Raw genomic sequence first — 21515 nt, forward strand, 5'->3', positions numbered from 1 at the left:
GAAAAAGTCTGAAAACTAGTTCCACACACACACACACTCACACACACACGTTGTGGTACTCTTTAGTCTGTTAACGTTGTGTTTTCATTAGTTTCATCTGGTTAAAGTGAATTGTAACAACACCCTGAGCTAATTAACACCAGCCTTTAATAACACATGTGCATCATGTTACTTCATTTACATCTCATATATTATTCATGACTTTATGATTTATGATACAGTCTCACTGTATTTAACTTGAATAGGTTTTAAATGAAGCAGCAGAGCAGCAGCAGTTTGAAGGAGACGTGATGTGAACTGCTGCTCCACAAACACAAACATCTATTACAGTCAAATCTGATTAATAATCAATAATTGTCATCGATTTAACCAGTAATCTGAATAAGACACTGACTATGATCATTAGACACAACTACACAACACAACACAGTACTGACTAAAATGAATTATTAGTAATAATTCATTTTTTTTACTTACTTTTTACAGTTTTTGTTTATTTGACATCAGATTATTTACAGGACAGAGATGAACTCAGCGTCATGGTAACAGAAACATCATTGTCTGGTAGGATTAGTAGCTGATGGTTTTTGTGCTGCTCTACATCAGCAGGAAATGCACATCACATATAAAACTGATTCACATTGTTTTATTTGATTCAGTGAAAACACAAAGAAAAAGAAATCACATGTAATTCATTCTATTCAGCGTCCGTACAACATGATGTTTGTTTCCAGTTGTGTTTATTGTTGTGTGTGTTTAGCTGTGAGCAGCTCACAAACAACCTGTAAAGTTGAACATGAACAGTGAATGTGTTTAAAATGTGTTTTTCTCCTCAGTGACGCTGGCGGCTCAGAGACTTTTAGCTTGGTGATATTAGGCCTCGTCCTTCATCAGCAGCTGAGTAAAAGTCACCGTGGTTTTTGTCCTGTAATAATCGACGCTTCCATCTTTAAAGGAAGAGGAAGAAGTTTACAAGAATCACTGAGAAGAGTTTAAAACATCTACTGATTTAATCCATGAATGTGAAAACATGAGTGAGAGACAGAGACAGAGACAGACATGTAGAGACTGAACTGTCTGTTCAACAGGGAGAAGGTTTCTGTGACAGGAGGAGACTCTGCTTCACTCAACACAGACTCACTGAGGAACCAGAGCAGAGTGTAAACCCAGGATAGAGAGGTTGATTCAATTTTCTTTTCTGTACACCTTTAATACAAACATCTACCTTTATTTTGAAGGAGCTTTGACACAAACATCTACCTTTATTGTGAAGGAGCTTTAACACAAACATCTACCTTTATTTTGAAGGAGCTTTAATACAAACATCTACCTTTATTTTGAAGGAGCTTTAATACAAACATCTACCTACATAGAGAACCAGCAGAGACACAAGAGTTTACAAATTTTTACATCATGTTTTTGTTTATTTCACATCAGATTGTTTACAGGACAGAGATGAATACAGTTTAATAATGAACTCAGCGTCATGGCAACAGAAAAATCATTGGGACGTGAAAAACAAGAAGAAGTTTACAAGAATCACTGAGAAGAGTTTAAAACATCAACTGGTTTAATCCATGAATGTGAAAACGTGAGTGAGAGACAGAGACAGAGACAGACATGTAGAGACTGAACTGTCTGTTCAACAGTGAGAAGGTTTCTGTGACAGGAGGAGACTCTGCTTCACTCAACACAGACTCAACCAGGAACCAGAGTAGAGTCCAAACCCAGGATAGAGAGGTTGAGTGAAGGTGGTGTTGAAGGTGTAGAGGTGGATCAGTGAGTCAGAGGAGACTCTGTAGAAGGACAGAGAGCCAGCAGGACAGTCCACATACACTGCTACTCTGTTAGAGACAGAGGAGGAGGAGGAGGAGGAGGAGGAGGAGGAGGAGGAGGAGGAGGAGGAGGAGGTGATGTCTGTTGATCTGTTATTGTGCCAGACACTGTAACCACCACCAGAGCACTCCAGACTCCAGGACTGATCGTTCCCTCCAAACCCACAGTCTTCACTGTTTCCTTTCCTTCTGATTCCTCTGTAACTCACTGATATATCAACGTTTCCTCTCCTCTCGACCTCCCAGTAGCAGCGACCAGTCAGACCAGTTGAACACAGCAGCTGAGGCCACTTGTCAAATCTGTCTGGATGATCAGGATATGACTGATGCTCCTCCACACCTGTTGCCTTCCTGTTGTTGTCAGACAGTTTGATGTATGTGTTCACTGTGTTTGTGTCGATTGTGAGTGGACAGGAATCTGATGGAGAGAACAAGACACAGCTGCAGTTATTGATCATGTGATCAGTTATTGACAGTTTGATGAAGACTCATGAGGTCAGTGATGTGACAGTGTGAAGATGGTTGAATGTGCTGCTTTGTTTCCATGAATCAAAGTAAAAACAGACTTACACTTCCTCAGACCTGGTGTCAACCATGGGACTCCAGCAGGCTCCACCCTGAAAGGAGGAGGGGGGTCAGAGCAGCACCTTCTCTGTCAGCATGTGTAGCTGGGTCAATCTTTACTTTGTTTTATTCATCTGATCATTCATTATAGTCATTATTTCTTTATTTTTATCATTCATTATGGTGAACATTCTCAAAACCTGCTCGATGCTAACACTATCTAAAACAAGTTAGAATTTCCTGCTTTGTTTTATATCACTTCTATTTCTAAGTTCCATCTTCACCTGTAGCAAGGGGGAGCGATATTGGGGTAACACACTAAGGGGGACGTGGGCGACGTCTGACCAAACTCCCGGCAAAACTCTGGCTGCTCTTGTTGTGGTAAGACGTGTTGTGAAGCTCTCACGTTGCTCTGTAAAATATGCACTTAAACTGTCATGTAATGCGGTTGAAACTGTGCGCTAAAGTAACGACAGCTTTTATTAATGTGTTGCCGTGTTTTTAATTGTGTTTTACGGTGAAAAAGCGGCTGTAGTTTGGGTTTAACGTGACGTCTGCCGTGTGTGTGTTTTGTGGCCTGTCGTAGGAGGCAGACTGTTTCTACCTGCAGCTGTGTGTTTCCTGACTCTGCCCCTGTGCTGCCTTTGCAGGTGCCTTTTGTCTGAAAAATGCTTTGAAATGTGATTTCTGAGATGTGTTTGTGGTAAATATATGAGAGTTGAGTCTGGTCAGAGCTGTAAAAACGTCACTAGAACACACATTATTTCAGTTTTTATTATTGTCCTTGTGTGGAGGAAAAGTATGGAATATTTTTATTTGATCATTTCATGGTGATTTTTATTCTGTTTTTCTAATGATTATTATTTACAAGTGGGTTATAGACATGTTCATTTCATGTGATTATTTTTGTTTCTATTCAGGAGAGTATCTTTTCTCTAAAATTATTATTACTATTTATTTATCCATTTATTTTTGTATTCCTTTATTTTTTATTGTGACATACAATACAGTAAAGAGCAGCAAAAGAGGAACAAACTCTGGCTGCTCTTGTTGTGGAGGCAGACTGTTTCTACCTGCAGCTGTGTGTTTCCTGACTCTGCCCCTGTGCTGCCTTTGCAGAATAAATGAACCAACTCAGATCCATGGTGTTGTCATCCTTCAGCCTATAAGCAACCATTTCACAACTGCTACACATGCACACATGGACATTACATGGCTCTCACACACACACTGTTTTATCACTGTGTTCACATGGAGGCTGGTATGTCTGGATGAACACTGAGCACAGAGAAGAAGGAGCTGGAGTCTTTATCTAGTGATGATACAGAGCAGGAGGAGACCAGGAGGAAACACTTCATCATGTCTTTTCTCCATGTGATGTCACTGCAGTGTGAGACACACACTTTCACTCTCTGACTCTCAAGCTGCACAAACACACGTCACAGCAAAGAAGATGAAGACACAACAGGTGGAGCTGACCAGCCCAGATATCCCACAATGCACCAGGAAAGAAGAAGAAAATGCTCTATTTCTTCACCCACGTTCAATTTGACTGTAGATGAACTGTCATTCAACTACTGTTCTACTCTCTGTGCTTTGCTAGGGATGTCATAATATCATAATATGACATTAGGCTGCCTTAAAGGGGAACTAAACCCCTCAGTTTTGGATGACGTGCTCTAAGCTTGAAATTCAAAAAATGCCTTGATTATGGGCGGGACTCAGGAGCACTCTCCGATCCCTCCTCCCCCCTGCGCCCCATTCACACCCGCGAAATCACACAAAAGAGAAAAAAAAAGTAATAAACACACATCGACACTTCTGCTAGCGCTAACGAGCTACTAACGAGCGACTCTAACAGCACTAGTAGCGCAGACACTACTAGGAGCCGTGACACAGCATCTACAGCTGATCCGCCGGCTCGTTAGCGGCTCGTTAACGGCTCGTTAGCGCCGGCCACAATAACGATTCCCGTTCAGGCAGCTGTTAGCAGCCGTTAGCCGCAGCAGAGCAGCTAGAGTGCCTAGCAACCGTTAGCGGCAGGCAGCAGCCGGTGCTGATTGGTCGGGGAGCTGGTGGCCGGTGACGAAAGCTGCCTCCAAAACGTCATCTGCCTCCATCTCAGCCAATAGAAAAATTAGATTGTAATAGCCGTGTTTCAACCCATAGAGGGCAGTCACTCTACATTTTTACTACAAAATACACCAAATTGAAATATTTTGACTAAAATGTCAAAAGTTGGACCAGAATCAACTGACAACACTACCTTATACCCAAATATATTTGTTTTCAGCAGAAAAAAGTGGTTTGGGGGTTTAGTTCCTCTTTAATAACAAGCCATGACATTTACTGCAGTATTGTAAACATGTCATGATATCAACATTTCAGGGTATTATAATAGCACAGGACAATAATTATTTCATTATCCACAAGTCAACAACAACAACATTTGGTCAAAAATAAAATACTGTAGTTTATCTGCCCCCCCTCCCCTCTCACCAGCCTCTCTCCCCTTCTCCCCCCCCTCACCTGTCTGCCCCCCCCCCCCCCCCACCTTCCTACGTGCCTCAAAGCCACCACCATCATCCCCGTTCCGAAGAAACCAGCGCCAGCCTGTTTCAATGACTACCGTCCAGTTGCACTCACTCCCATCCTCATGAAGTGCTTTGAACGGTTAGTCATGGAACACATCAAGTCTGTCCTCCCCCTCTCCCTGGACCCCTTTCAATTTGCATATCGGTCCAAACGCTCGACTGATGATGCCATCTCCGCTGCTCTTCACCCAGCCCTCACATACCTGGACTCAAAAGACTCATACATCAGAATGCTGTTCATTGATTTCAGTTCAGCGTTCAATACAATCATCCCCCAACAGCTCATCACCAAACTGGACCGGCTCGGCCTAAACACCTCACTGTGCAACTGGCTGCTGGACTTCCTGACTGGGAGACCCCAGGCGGTACGGGTTGGCAGCAACACATCCAGTACCACCATACTGAATACAGGGGCCCCCCAAGGATGTGTGCTGAGTCCCCTCCTCTTCACTCTGCTGACCCATGACTGCACACCGCTGCACAGCTCAAACCTCTTCATCAAGTTTGCGGACGACACGACTGTGGTGGGCCGCATCAGTAACAACGATGAGGCTAACTACAGGAGCGAGGTGAACCGCTTGGCCTTGTGGTGCAGAAACAACAACCTCTCTCTGAACATTGAGAAGACCAAGGAGATTGTTGTTGACTTCAGAAGAGTGCACACACAACATGCCCCTCTGACCATCACTGGTGCTGCTGTGGAGAGGGTGAGCAGCACCAAGTTCCTGGGCACATACATCACAGAGGACCTCTCCTGGACCAACAACTCCTCATCACTGGCCAAGAAAGCACACCAACGCCTCTACTTCCTCCGCAAACTGAGAAGAGCCAGAGCCCCGGTACCCATCATGCAGGCTTTCTATAGAGGCACTGTTGAGAGCATCCTGACTAACTCCATCACGTTGTGGTACGGCGCCTGTTCCGTGTCCTGTCGGAAGTCCCTCCAGCGCATCGTGAGAACAGCCGAAAAAATCATCAGTGCCCCTCTCCCCTCCCTCCATGACATATATCACACCCGTCTCCTCCGCAAAGCCCTTTGCATCGCCGGTGACCCCACCCACCCATCACACAGCCTCTTCAGCCTGCTGCCATCAGGGAGGAGACTGCGGAGTCTCCGAGCCAAGACCAGTAGGCTGGAGAAAAGCTTCTTCCACCAGGCAGTCAAGATGCTGAACTCTCTCCCTACACTGCCCCCCCTCCCCTCCCCGCTCTGGCCCCTGCCCACACAACCTGAACACTGAACTACATGCACACATTCACTACATACACATTCATCTTATTCCAGTACAGTACAGTACTAAAAAAATATAAAAAGACAATACTTGCACTACTGTCTTTTTGCACTTGACTGCTGCTGCTACTGCTATTGTGCCTTCTATGTATTTATTTTTATTATTTATTTTTATTACTTGTTTGGCTTAGTTTTTTATTCATATTTATTTTAGATTGGTATTTTAGATTCACATATTGCTTTATTGTTTTTTTTAAAATGTTTATTGTCTGTCTGTCTATTGTTTGCACCGAGGGTCTGAGAGTAACACAATTTCGATTCTCTTATGTCCCGTACATACTGTGGAATTGACAATAAAGCTGACTTTGACTTTGACTTTGAAGTTCAAAGATGTCTGCGACATCTGCGTGTCAGTTTTAAGCTAATCTGAGTAGACTTCAGACTTTCAATTTCTTTATACTGATCTTCAACAATTCAAGTAATTTCAAACCATTTCATATTCTTCATATATTATTTAATCTCTTCAAGATTCCTTCAGCAGTTTCTTAACTTAATTCAGCATAGTTTCAACAATTTATTCAGCTCATTCAGCTTCCAGCTTTCAGCATTCACCCGTATTTCCTTCAGGAAATGCATTCTCTAAACATGTCATATAGAGACCTTTTGTCTCAGTCTCAGTTACGTCTGAGCCCAGCTCTCAGTAGAAGCTGGTCGGTCCGTGTGTGTGTCTCAGGTGCGTTACGTCTGACCAGCTCTCAGTAGAAGCTGGTCGGTCCGTGTGTGTGTCTCAGGTGCGTTACGTCTGACCCCAGCTCTCAGTAGAAGCTGCAGCGACTGTTGTTGTTGCTGCAGGTAGCGCTACACATCAACAACAACAGCTGCTTGTTAGTCAGCAGTGACAACGCAGCCACACACGCACCAAACAGTCGCTGACACGGTGACACGGACGTTCGCAAGCGCCGTCATTTATATGGTTAAATGTCGGCGTCGCGCGGTTCTGTCTTCACCCAAGCCTAAAGGTCTTTGCACACTGAGTCCGTTTTTTTCGCACGCGTTTTTATTTTGTGTTCCAAATTTCGAGGAGGGAGACAAAAATCGTCAGGCAGTGATGCACTTTGTGGTTCTCTCACTTGTAGAGAAATGAAAGAGACAAAGTGTCAGTAGAGGAGCCAGTAGAGGATCTGCTGCTTGTTAATGAGCAGAGGAACTATCATCATCACTTCAACAGGTTATTATAGGATGTCAGTGGTCCAGTTGAATATATATTAATTATTAGGGCTGGGTATTGTGGCCAATTTCCTGAATCGATTCGATTTCGATTCCTAAGGTTCTAAATCGATTAATCACGATTCGATTCGATTTCATTAGAATCGATTCAATCTCCTCTTGAAAAATGAAAATGGCTCAACTCTGTGTTACAAAATACACTGTTCTTTATTTTTTTCTTTTCACCATAAACAACAGCTTTTAAGTGCAAACTTGTAAATGTGACAGTTTAAACTTGAACTGTAAATAAAACTGTTCCAATTCTCAAAAGGGCAATTTTGAAATTAGAAAGGAATTGCAAGTGAAAGTGAACTTGAACTGCAACATTCCATCACTGCAAATTGCATTATTTAATTAATTTATAAGGCATTGTTTCTTTAAGTGTAAAAATAATATTAATGGTAAAAAAACAACAACCCTCAAACTGTCTCAAGTCAAGTCTGCAGCAGCTAAAGCTCCCTCCCTCCCTCTTGAGGGAGGAAATGTGTAGAAACGGAGCCCATGGTAAATAAAGTGACGGTGAATGTGTGGAGCGGTTCCTGTGACGAGTCCGGCCCGGTCACATCGCCTCCTCCGGAGTCCGGGCGTCATGTGTTATGATCCGACGGTCATAAAGTGGAAGAGAAAAGTCTCGAGCTGCTCGTGTCCTTTATTCTGCGGTAATAACACGTATCATACAGTATGTAGGCTCACCTACGGCGTGAGGAACATGCGGTTCCTGTAGATGTGTGTGTGTGTGTGTCAGCGCACCGCTGCCACACACACACACACAGCGTCGGAGCGCTCAAGTGAAACAATCACCTGCAGATCACCTGTCCTGAGCTGATGTGAACTCCACTGGTAGTTTGGTTTGGTTTTTATTCATATCAAACACAGCAATAGCTACATTGCACAGCTACAAAGAGGAAGAAAGAAACTCCGCTGGTAGTTACTGTGAGTCAGAGCGTCGCTGCTTCATCACGCACGAGACTACCGGGGGAAAAAATCGATCTCACGCGCTGTGAATCGATATTACAAAATTTTAATGAAATCGATCCAGAACCGATTCAATCGATTTTTTTACCCAGCCCTATTAATTATTAGCTCACACAGTAAACAGAAGACGGACAATTTCCATGATCCTGAACAGCGGCTGGCGCACGCACACACACAGACAGTGACAGACACAGACACTCAGCGGTGACCCCCCCCCCCCATCTCCCTCTCCAGCCTCGATACGCTGATGTGATTGGTCAAAAGACTTTTCACGGATGCGAAAAACGCATTAAATCAAAGTTAATGAGCAGAGTAAATCGAACCTGTTCCGAAAAGTTTAATGACAGACGAAAGTTTGGGACTCGGTGTGTAAACATGATCGACACAACATGAGGTCAAATTTATTTTTGGACGTGCGGCAATTTCGGACAAAAAAAACGGACTCAGTGTGCAAAGACCTTAACTGAGGCGCAAAGCCCCGAGGAGGGCGGGTGGTTGAGTGAAAATGAAGCGTTCTGATTGGCCGAAAGCACACCGCTTACGCACAGATCTTCAGTGACAACAAGGCTGGTGACAACTTGATTGAAAACTGGAGAAATACGAGATCAAACAATATGCGTACTAGGAGGTCAGAATGCGTGACAAGTACGTACATGTTGGCCGGTCTCGCAGGCAGCAGCTTCTCCTGCTCTCTCTCTCCGCGCCGGTCAAACATCGACCCGTCTGTAGCTAGGGGAGCGCCGGGTCGATTGATACACTTTTCATTTAAACGTCTTTTTCAAAGATGACGTTATGTACACAAACATTTTTATCATGTGATCAACAACTCACATGTGTATTATCTTAGTTACAAGTGTAATTTAACACATATGTTGGATGATCGCGCTGTTTTATAACTTTGAACGTAAGTTGACATTTGTCTCAAACGCCCCACCTATGCGGGTCGTTTGAGACACAGAGGAGGGACGGTTGAAACAGCGTTTTAAACAGAAACTACTGTCATTACTCTCGTTTTTATGCAGCATATCAGACAACATACTAGTGTACTCGTTATTGCCAAAATGTCACATAATTTCTCACAATATAAATAGGTCAAATAAATATTTTTGTCCCGTGCGTAATTGTCAGGATCCGCATTTCGATTAAACTCGCCTTTTACTTATTTCCCTGTCCTAAGTCATGTTTATGGATACACAGTTGAACATATTGTCATTTTTCCCTCGGCATTTCCCCCTCACTTTGCTGACTATCTGTTGATTCATGTCATAAACACGTTTTGTTCATTAAAAATATCTGGTGTTTATTAAAAATATGTTGTTCATTCAAATCGGTTGTTGTTCATTGCAAAACAGTTAGGCTATTAATTCGGTGATTTATATACAGATATTGATCGCGCAGTGTGACCACAGTCACTACGCACGGTGGCGTGAGGGACATTTGAAACAGCTTTATCAATCGTCCCTGCAGCGACTACTGACACTTCAACCTGTTTTGCCTCTAAACTTCAAAACTATGACATTGCATACATTAGGACCTGTTTATGTACAAATTCATCTGTTGTTAGGTCATATTATTATTGCATGAAACACACAATACAACTTTTGATCACAAAAAAACTACCGCACCTAACATTTTACTTTCCCTAGTCAAAAACCAGTTCGCGCTAATAACTTTTGAATGGCGTAACGTAATTTCACAAGCTTTCCCAGGATTGGTCGGTGTTGAGTGCTGAACATAGTGACAAAATCTGACGGCTCAAGCTTGTGTGGTTTTCGAGGAAATCGCTGTGTATCAATCGTCCCGTGTATCAATCGACCCGGCGCTCCCCTACTCGGTTTTCCACACACACAGGTCTGTCTCTACCGCTGTATGTATGTGTGTCTTGTGTGCAGACGCAACTGACAAATATTTATAGATGGACAAGCAAACTTAATCATCATTTATTTTATTTTGAAAATTGACCGGAGTCTCTCGCCTTTTCTGTGCCCGACTTCCTGTCTGGTACGATCTGGTTCTATCCAGCTTGACGGCGCTCGTATTTTTTTCATTCAGCGCACTCAGCTGTTGTTTCAAGCCGCTACTGTCACATGATCAGCGACTAGTCGACGTCCAGCTCAAAACGTCATTGTGGAGCAGTAAAGTCGACTAGTTGACTAGTCTGTGCAAACCCTAGTGTGAACACAACTTGTGTTTGTCTGAAGAAAACTCCACAGGAAGCTGAAGAATGAGGCTGTGAGCAGGTTTCCACAGGAGCCACAGCAGCAGTGAGTGGATGAAGGAGCTCTAATAGAAACCATCTGATCACAGTGACAGGACGGATCAGGATCTCATGATCAATGACTCTGTTCTTCTCTGCTCTTCACACAGATCAGCTGCAACACACTGACTCACTGTGATCAGTCACATCATGTGGAATAAAGCAGCCGTCCTCAGGACCAGTCCTGAGCTCCATCAAACCTGTCCACACATTTTGACTGGACTTGAAGTCAGAGTCCAGAGGAAGCAGAGAAACTGTAGAGCAGAGAGAAGCAGGCTCAGCTCAGAGCACATGGACTCAGACAGGAAGTGAAGCTCCAGCTGCTGGAGACTTTCATTAAGGAGCCACTTTGTGGCTTCATCTGATCTGGAGTCAGCACACACACAGTCTGAAAACAGCTGTTTGACCACACACACATTCAGCCACAAACACTCATTATTACACTGTTCACTACACTCACTGTCTTCTGATTGACAGCTCCAGGCCTCTGGACAGTGAGGACATCTGGATGTCCCACTGTGATTGACTGTCTCCTCAACACAACAACACATCTCATCAGGACAAGACCAGGATCTCAGAGAGACTGAGCTGATTATTGATCATCAATATCTGACCAGACAGAGACCTGATGGTGCCGCCTGGTTTCTGTCTCTTATTTCCTCCTTGGTTGGAGACGCTGGGAGACGAATGTCTCTGAGCAGTGGACATGCTTTGATTCTTGTTGCTGTGTTGTTATTAGTGTGTCCACACTCAACAGGTGTCTAGAGTCTCTGGGACTGTTCAGGTCAAACACTCTGTTGGTTCAGGAGCAGTTCAACCAGCTGCAGCTGAAATGTTTCCTGATACACTCTGAAATAAAGTCTGATCCAAACATCTGGAGAGACTCAGAGCACAGCTGCCAACAGCTGCTTTCATCACTGACATCTCTTCTCCTGAATATGACACAGTGAGTCATGATGAGACACTGAAGTCATCATGAGGAGAAACTCCTGATCCCAGTAGTTCATCACTGTGACTGATGAAAGCTGCACAGCTCATGTTTGAAACACTCTGAGATTTTGGCTTCAGTATAAACTGTGTTGGGAAGCATTATCAACCAAAAAGTCATTAGTCGACCTAAATTTCAACATTTGGAGGCGTGGCTTGTCAATATTAAGTCAAAATCAATATGACTGAACCATGTGAAAGGTTGAAGGGCTTTTAATTTGAAGGGCCACATACAGGAAGTCGTGACACTCACTCGCTGTCAGTTTCTTTTTTTTTCTCTACACGGCAGGTCCCTGCGGCTGCGATATCGCTGTTTTGAGCAACTTGCCAACTTTTCCGATGTTGTTTCAGACGTGTCTGGTTTGGAGACTCAGACGTGAAAGCATGTACACACTGGGAACCGATTCTCAACAAGAACCGGTTCTCGATTCCCATCCCTATGCATGGATCACCTGAGACAGATGTTAATAGGGGAGAGTGGGTGCGAGCTAAAATGATTTATCAGTAAAATTTACACATTTCCCATTAATTCAGGATGTTTCCTAGCAATGGAAATTATCAGAATGTATTTAGAACGAAGGACAGTGAAAATATGATTGTTTTAAAAAAAGTGGTCTTGTTTCTCATGTTACCCCAGCTTAGGGGTAAACTGAGACAAACCAGAAAAATCAAGGGGGTAAACTGATCCACTTACTTTTTCCACTCTGAAACTACCATAACAACACATGTTGTAACAGTTAGAGTCCTGACAGCTTGACAACCACACTTCCCAAAACTAATGTCGGTCTAGTAACAGAATCATGGGCATTGGTCAATTAAGCACTTTTTTTTTCTAAACACAAAGTAACTCAAGAACAAAATCAAATACAACACAAAATGTTTTAATTAACATTTAAATGACAGACAGAACCAGTTAGATAGTCTGGGGGGTCCGTGTACGTTTCGTTAGTTTGATTTTTCCTTTAAACCGAACTGTCAGAAAACGAAAGTCAGCTGGTAATTTGGTTTTCCGTTTCAAACCAAAATCCAAAAAACCACAATTCAGGCTGGTTTTTTGGTTTTTTGGTTTTTGGTTTTAAAACGAAAAAACGAGGAAACCAAAATCAAATTACGGTCAAATTTTGATTGTCTTTTTGTTTTTGATCTTAAACAACACATTAACGCCGATGACAGACCGGAAGTGTCGGAACTTCAAAATAAAAGCCCAGTGAATTGTGTTATAGCCACAGACTGTAGATGAATGGCCTATAAAATCTTTTTTTTCTTTGTAAATGTTGTGTTTTCAGCACATGGATACATTTTCACAGCTGTGCTTATTTTTACACATAGCGAAGCTGATCGTTAACTCATCTTCCTCATGTACTGTTCTCCTCGCTGCGCTGGGTCTCTGTCTCCATTGCGCTGTAGCGCTTCGCTTCCATTCAGTCAGATCATTTTCACAGCGGACTTCTGTGACGGCTCCACCATGTCATGAGACAAACATGCAAGAAGTAGCGCAGTTTATTGTGTTTCACCGGCGAGGAGCCGTCATTACGCGCGACCATTACGCACGGCGATTCCCCTCATCTAAGCTGCCAGTAGTGCCCCGTGCCGGGAAGGGAGCCTGATGAAGTCCCGGACTGTAGCCGAGGTCTGGGACTGGATCTCATGTGACTGAAAAGAGTAGAAAAGAACCATAAAGGGGCCGCTGCCACCTGCCAAATATGCCCGGGGTTGGAGATCTCAGGGTCGGGTTGAGTCTCTGAGAAGAGCTGGTCTATCACCCAGCCCAAGCAGCATTATTCCATAAGGTGGCGAACGTTACTGCAGCAGATCGTAATATAGCTATATTCCTCAAATAACAAAACAATCAGCCGGTATTCAATTAATAGCCGGGTCTCATATAATGGCGTTCAAGCCATAAAAAAAAAAAAGAATTAAAAACTATCTGCCGCCGCCTGGGACAAAAAAAAAGATTCCATAGGCTATATAGGTTGTTACAGTACAGTCTATGGCTATAACTCAATTCACTGGGCTTTTATTTTGAAGTTCAGACACTTCCAGGCTGTCATCGGCGTTAATGCAGGAGTGAAGCTGACCTCACCCTCTGCTTCAGAGAGGGACAGCCTGTCCGGAGCCCGGTTGGGACCGGAGACGGGCCGCAGAACACGTTGTGAAAATGATCTGACTGAATGGAAGCGAAGTCCTCTTTTATGTGTGGGGAGCCGACAAAGTGGAATGTGACTAAAATTGAATGTAACCAATATTAAGCGAGCTGACTGAAGAGCACATAGCATAACAAAGCAAGGCAAGGCAATTTTATTTGTATAGCCCGTTTTTACAAACAGTTTGTCTCAAAGGGCTTTACATGTTATCGTAACAACATCCTCTGTCCTTAGACCCTCACATCCACTGAGGAAAAACTCCAAGCAGTGTGGCTACAGATCATGCTTGATCACGCGAGATTTCTGGCTTGGGAGACGAGATTCTAGTGTAAATCTTTGTGTATGGTGCTCACAGTGTCTCACTAATGGATTTATTATAATACATCCATGGTCACTTTACCCCAACACCCCCATTTTAGAAAAAACGCCCTCTCTTAGAAATTCAGGCTAATTTTCAGCCAGCATCATCACATGGTTTTATGTGTTGGTAGTTCATCATCATGTATCATAGAAGTTTTTCTACCTGAATCAATTTGCTTTGGCACAACAGTTGATTCAGTTGACAGCAAGAAAATTTACTTTTACATGCAAAAATCATACTTTTGTGAAAAAAACATGCTTTCCACAGCATCATGAGGTCCTCTCCTTCATGGCCATGGGGAAATGGGAGAGGCTTGAAAACATAATGGTCACATGACCAAAAATGTGCTCTGTTGCCTAGATACAGGGGGTGTCTCACATTACCCCACTCCCCCCAGGTGTGACCAGGTGCAGTGTTGGGAGTAACGCGTTACAAAAGTAATGCAATTACAGTAATGTATTACTATTTGCTGTAACGCAGTAATATAACGCATTACAAATAACATTTTGGTAATATTTTACCCGTTACAATCTAAGTAACACGCGTTACAACGCATTTTCATAAAAACATGTGAAAACTTATCAGTCGTGGATGCGGGGACTGTGTCCGCGTCTGATCAAGAGGTGGTACCTCCTGAAAAGGAGGTGATAATCAGTGCAGCAGTAGCAGAGTACATAATAGAAAGTTTCTCACGTTTACAAAAAGGAAAGCATAATTCATATCTACCAGACAGGTCGACTTGGAGCCGCTAACACGGGGCGCATGACGTCTGTCCGACCACCCATTTCTCTGACCATACATTTCTTTATTTTTGTGTCGATTAGTCCGACCTCCCACTTCTCCGACTTAAGTAGCCCTAACCCTTAACCTTACCCTAAACCTAACCTTAACACTGTAGAATGGGTAGTCGGAGAAATGAGCCGTCGGACTTTTGGGCAGTCGGACTGATGTATGCTCCCCGCTAACACGAGTGAGTTAGTTAATGCCGTGGTAAAGGCTCTTTCATCTCGGCTTTTCCTGGCGTCTGGGTCACTCCAGCTGCTGTAGCAGTGTGTTTGAAGCGCCGTTACGCAGCCGTGCAGCGCCCACGGTGCGATCCTAACCTCCCTCTCCAGCTCCGGGTCCGGGACCGAGACCTCACCTCTACTTTCACCCCGTCTTTGATCCCCTCTCGCCCGGGCTTTTAAATGGGAGTGTGGCCCGAGCTCTGCGCCATAGCGCTGTGCCGTGGCGGGCACCTCCGGTCCGATGATTGACAGCTGGTATCAACGCATTTACTTTCTCTCAGATATTCTCCCACGGTTCTTCTTTACCGTAGATCAACAATATGTTTATTTGCTCCTTTGTATTAATTCATTGGATTTCATTCTGCGTTTGCGGTCATGCAGCTCTCTGCTCTCCTTCTCTCTCTCCATGAAGGACATAATTACAGCGCGTAAAACTGTCATTTCAATCCTGCGGTTTGCATGTGCTGTTGTTTAGGCAGTTACTCTTAGTAGATTATCCGCAAAACGTAGTTTTAGTAGCTGCAGAGGCCTACATCACCCTCCACTGAATGTATTATCAGCTGCAATGAACTAAACTTTACAGGAGTGTTTTTCAACCTTGGGGTCGGGACCCCAAGTGGGGTCGCCTAGAATTCAAATGGGGTCGCCTGAAATGTCTAGTAATTGATAAAAAATATTTTTTAAACAAATTATTATTCTTTTTAAAATTATGATTAAAACACCACACGCAATCCTAAACAACTGTATTCTATACTTTCACTTTCTCGAATTTAAATCGAGTTGCAGCATATAGAAATATCTGAGCTGGTGCATCTTGATCGATGGGGTCACGAGCCAGAAAAAGTTGGGCGCCACTGCTTTACAGTCATATTTCTGCTGTTATTTTGGCTAAAGTAACTCAAAAGTAATACAAAAGTAGTGTAACACATTACAATTCTGAGACAGTAATATTGTAATGTAACTAATTACTTTCAAATGACAGTAACTAATAATATGTAATGTATTATATTTTGGATGTAACTTGCCCAACACTGACCAGGTGTGAATGGGGCCATAGAAAATGTTCCAGCTCCTCCTCCTCTATCAGACAGTGTGTGTGGCTGCAGCAGCCTCTCCATACCTGAGAGACTCCAGTCTCCAGTCTGGATCCTCCAGTCCAGCAGACAGCAGCTTCACTCCAGAGGCTCCTGGATGGTTGTAGCTCAGGTCCAGCTCTCTCAGATGGGAGGGGTTTGAGCTCAGAGCTGAGGCCAGAGAAGCACAGCCTTCCTCTGTGACCAGACATCCTGACAGACTGAACATATACAACAACACACAGGAACCCTCTGTCAACACCTGCTGCTGTGTTCAAGTGGCATCAGATAAACAGCTGGATGGATCCTCACCTGAGAGTCTCCAGTCTACAGTGTGGACTCTCCAGTCCAGCAGACAGCAGCTTCACTCCTGAGTCCTGCAGGTTGTTGTTACTCAGGTCCAGAGTCTCCAGTCTACAGTGTGGACTCTCCAGTCCACCAGACAGCAGCTTCACTCCTGAGTCCTGCAGGTTGTTGTTACCCAGGTCCAGGTGTCTCAGACTAGAGGACTGGGAGCTGAGGACTGAGGACAGAGCTTCACAGCTTCTCTCTGAGAGGTCACAGCCGCTCAATCTGAAGAGATGACCATGAGGAATTAAAGGAGAAAGGAGTTTATTATCTGTCCTGTTGAAAAGACAGAAGTGTTTTTATATAATGATGAATAAATCCAACTATCTCTACACTTACAGAGCTTTGTTGGAGGCTTTGACCACTGGCAGCAGCCTCAGAAGAGCCTCCTCTGAAGCAGAGTATTTCTTCAGGTCAAACTCGTCCAGATCTTCTTCTGATGACAGTAAGATGAAGACCAGAGCCGACCATTGAGCAGGAGACAGTTCATCTGTGGAGAGACGTCCTGATCTCAGGGACTGTTGGATCTCCTCCACTAGAGAACGATCATTCAGTTCATTCAGACAGTGGAACAGGTTGATGCTTTTCTCTGCAGAGGGAGTCTCTTCAATCTTCTTCTTGATGTACTGGACTGTTTCCTGATTGGAGTCACTTCCTGTCTGTGTCATCAGACCTCGTAGGAGATTCTGATTGGTCTCCAGTGAAAGACCCAGGAGGAAGCGGAGGAACAAGTCCAGGTGTCCATTTGGACTCTGTAAGGCCTTGTCCACAGCGCTCTGGTAGAAGTTTGTCTCTGCAGATTTGACTCCTGTTGTTTCAGTCTTCTTGGAGGTTGTTTGTTGTTGTGACATCAGGTTGAGTCCAGAGTTGATGAAGGTCAGATGGACATGAAGAGCAGCCAGAAACTCCTGAACACTCAGATGGACGAAGCAGAACACCTGGTCCTGGTACAGGCCGCTCTCCTCTTTAAAGATCTGTGTGAACACTCCTGAGTACACTGAGGCTGCTCTGATATCGATGCCACACTCTGTCAGGTCTGATTCATAGAAGATCAGGTTTCCTTTCTGCAGCTGCTCAAAAGCCAGTTTTCCCAGAGACTCAATCATCTTCCTGCTCTCTGGACTCCAGTGTGGATCTGTCTCAGTTCCTCCATCATACTTGACCTTCTTCAGTTTCAGATGAACCACCAGGAAGTGGATGTACATCTCAGTCAGGGTCTTGGGCAGCTCTCCTCCCTCTCTGGTCTTCAACAGCTCCTCCAGAACTGTAGCAGTGATCCAGCAGAAGACTGGGATGTGGCACATGATGTGGAGGCTTTGTGAGGTCTTGATGTAGGAGATGATCTCTTTGGCCTGCTGCTCATCTCTGAACCTCTTCCTGAAGTACTCCTCCTTCATTGGGTCAGTGAACCCTCTGACCTCTGTCACCATGCCAACACACTGAGGAGGGATCTGATTGGCTGCTGCAGGTCGTGTGGTTATCCAGAGGCGAGCAGAGGGAAGCAGGTTCCCCCTGATGAGGTTGGTCAGCAGCACGTTGACTGAGGTGGACTCTGTCACATCAGTCAGGATCTTAGTCTTGATGAAGTCCAGAGGAGGTCGACACTCGTCCAGACCGTCAAAGATGAAGACGACCTGGAACTGATCAAACCTGCAGATTCCTGCTTCTTTGGTTTCAGAGAAGAAGTGATGAACAAGTTCCACCAAGCTGAACTTTTTCTCTTTCAGCACATTCAGCTGTCTGAAGGTGAAGGGAAATGTGAAGTGTATGTCCTGGTTGTCTTCGTGTTCAGCCCAGTCCAGAGTGAACTTCTGTGTTAAGACTGTTTTCCCAATGCCAGCCACTCCCTTTGTCATCACTCTTCTGATTGGTCGGTCTCTTCCAGGTGGGGCTTTAAAGATGTCTTCTTGTCTGATGGTTGTTTCTGGTCTGTGTGGTTTCCTGGACGCTGTTTCAATCTGTCTGACCTCATGTTCATCATTGACCTCTTCAGCCCCTCCCTCTGTGATGTAGAGCTCTGTGTAGATCTGGTTCAGAAGGGTTGGGTTTCCTGCTTTAGCGATCCCCTCAAACACACACTGGAACTTCTCCTTCAGGACAGATTTGAGTTGACGTCCACAAACTGCACGAGGAGTTCCTGAATAAACAGAAACATAGTAAAATTCATAAAGAAAACATTTTAACATTTTAATCCCTCTGAATAACGACTATATGAACATGTTTCCCTTCATGTGTTGATGTCAGTGAACGTCTCATTTGTCCATCATGTTGAATCTTTAAGGCCCCCACACACTGCCCCGACGCCGACGGCCTCTTGTTCGACGAGTCTGTCGCCTCTCGTCGGCCACAGTCGGGAGAAAGGAAACAGTGAAACACACCAGACTTTATATGCTTAGTTGTGACACTAGCTGTGTGTGTTTTGAACGTTGTTTCAAGCTATGTGGGTTTGATTGAACATCTTTGGTGCTTAAATATTATATTGCCGCTTAATATATTGCTTTACTTCTCTTTTTATTTGATGTGCCATTTTTACTGTAGGACAGGCTAGGACACTGTTTGTTTACTGTGGTCACTTCCGTCCCTCCCACACACCGCGCTGATGCGCTTAGGGCACCGCCAATCAGAATCACCATAGTGAGCACACAGCCAATCAGAGTTGGCTGAAGCCCAGTGTCTTCCACCAAATGTGATGAACGTGATGTAATCGCGTGTCAAATGAAATCACGTCGCGCTACACGCTCCAGTTTCAACGCTTGTCCAATATGCAAAAAAACGCCTCGTCACAGCATCACGTCGCGTGACGAGCCCGCCCAAACAACAACATTTCTCCCACCATTTCATTCTCTCTTCGACCATGGCCGAGATAACCACCGTTGCGGGACAGGGACAGGAACAGCGGTGCGGGTCTCTGGCCGCAGCGGAGACAGGTACGTACTACTGTGTGACTGACCGCCTGTGAGTACTAATGGGGATCTGAATAATAAACTAAACTAAATTGCCAAGGGAACACCAGTACGTCCGTACGTCAGCACGTCGGTGACAATCTCAACGCTGATAGGCTGTCGCAGTGCGTCTTCACGCAAATTTGCCGCAAAAGTTCAATTATTTCAACTTGAGCGATGAAGCGTCATCGCGCCGGGCGACGCGATGGAAGCGATTTTCGTGGCCAACGCGTCCATCGCATCGCCCGGCGTGATGACGCGTTTTTGCATTGACTTAACATGTAATCTCGACGCGCAACAACGCATCATCACGTTTGGTGGGAACACGGCATTACACTGGCTTTAGAGAAATCCTCTTACCGCTCTGCAGACGCTCAGCCAGCTCCTCCTGCTTCATCCTCCTCAGGAAGTTCACTGTGATCTTCACTAATGCCTCTCTGCTGCTCCTCCTCTCTTCATCCTCACCGTCCAACACCTCCTCATCCTCCCTCTGACTCCCTGAGCATTCTGGGTAATCTGGACTCAGAGCCTTGTGGATCTTCTTCAGCTCGTTCTTGACAAAAGTGACCATGTTCTCCTCCAGCAGCTGGAACAGAAACTCTATGAGTGACAGCATCAAACTAAAACCATGGAGCCAAACATCAGATCCATGTTGGACAGACTGACAATCCACTGGTGTCAAAGTGCAGCATGGAGATGATGGTGAACACAACAGATGTAACAGCAGCTGTTGGACATGTCCTCACCATAAATATGGAGTCCAGGTGTGTTTGATGCTGCTGGGCAGACTGACCACTGGGAACCTCTGAGCTCTCCTGGTCCACTCTGTGGAGGAATCAGTGTCAAGTCAACATCAGGACAGAGAGATAATACAAGATGGACTTTATATGTCCCCTGAGGACGTTCACAACAGACAGAGACACTTTGGTTTCAGACCTGGTCCAACAACACGTCGTACAAACTGGTTCTTTTCTACAATAACCTGAGTCTGACTGTCAGTTACAGCTTACATCTGATCAACTGATCCACGTCCTCCTTTAAAGTCAATGACCAAGTCCTTTGACCGGTCGCTCTTTAAAGACAGACAGCTGGGTTCAGGAGAGTCTGGTCTCTGCTGCTGGATCCTGAAACAACAACACAACTCATGTTTAACAGTTTTAGGTTTTCAAAAGAATTCTCTGTAAAGTTATTTTAAGGGTTACAAATGTGAATGACTTCCTTTTCCTACATTTTGTAACAATGGGCATAATTCACCAATATCTCTTTAAGTTCATTCATCTTCTATACTGCCCTACAAAGCAAAAAGGCAGTAACTGCATTTTTGGTCGAAAATGAGTTATTATCATTTTCATGACATTCAAGGCATCCTTTGTTATGTGACAAAATATCTTATCTCAAATGTGTGTCGTTTTGGAGAAAAATGGTAGTCGTTTTTACAGTAACTGCAAAAAGCCCTAGTGAAACAAAGCAAGAAGGCAGTAACTACCGTTACTCTGTCAGTTACTGTACTTTTGCTTTGTTTTACTTAACGTAAAAACAACCGTGTTGCCGCAGAGTGAAGTTACTGTTTCCATGTTTCCCATACTGGTACTATTCAAAATAAATTGTCCTAATTTGGGCTTTATATATACAGTTTAGGAATGTGAGACACTTTAAACAGCAATTTCAGCACCAGAATTTCCGGGTGGAAAATATTGGCCTAAAATGGTCAGATTACTTTGGGTTTGGTATATCCATGTTCAGGGAAACAAATGGTTCCAATTAGTCCAAATACAGTGTTTCTAACACACCTAGAGCACAAGTTGTGACAGAATAGTTTTTGAAGAATCTGCAGTTACTGCCCTTTTCCTTGGTATGGTGCCACATTTTTGGCAAGTAATACAGAGCAAGAATACAGTAACTGCAAAATAGGGGTAAAACATCAAATCAAA

At 44.2% G+C, this 21515-nt stretch overlaps 1 protein-coding gene across 1 annotated transcript in view; it reads right to left on the minus strand.

Moving 5' to 3' along the window:
- Positions 1-1574: 1574 nt before the first annotated feature.
- LOC310995914 (uncharacterized protein) overlaps positions 1575-21515 on the minus strand; it is a 213697-nt gene continuing 193756 nt past the window's right edge. Inside the window, exons 9-11 of the mRNA XM_083985125.1 lie at positions 16342-16515; positions 2406-2452; positions 1575-2253 (exon numbers count right to left, since the gene is read on the minus strand). Of these exons, the coding sequence (XP_083841251.1) occupies positions 1688-2253; positions 2406-2452; positions 16342-16515 (787 nt within the window). The 3' untranslated portion in view covers positions 1575-1687. The remainder of the gene's footprint in view (positions 2254-2405; positions 2453-16341; positions 16516-21515) is intronic.

This window comes from Trachurus trachurus (assembly GCF_905171665.1).
Source record: "Trachurus trachurus genome assembly, chromosome: 13".
Lineage (NCBI taxonomy): Eukaryota > Metazoa > Chordata > Actinopteri > Carangiformes > Carangidae > Trachurus > Trachurus trachurus.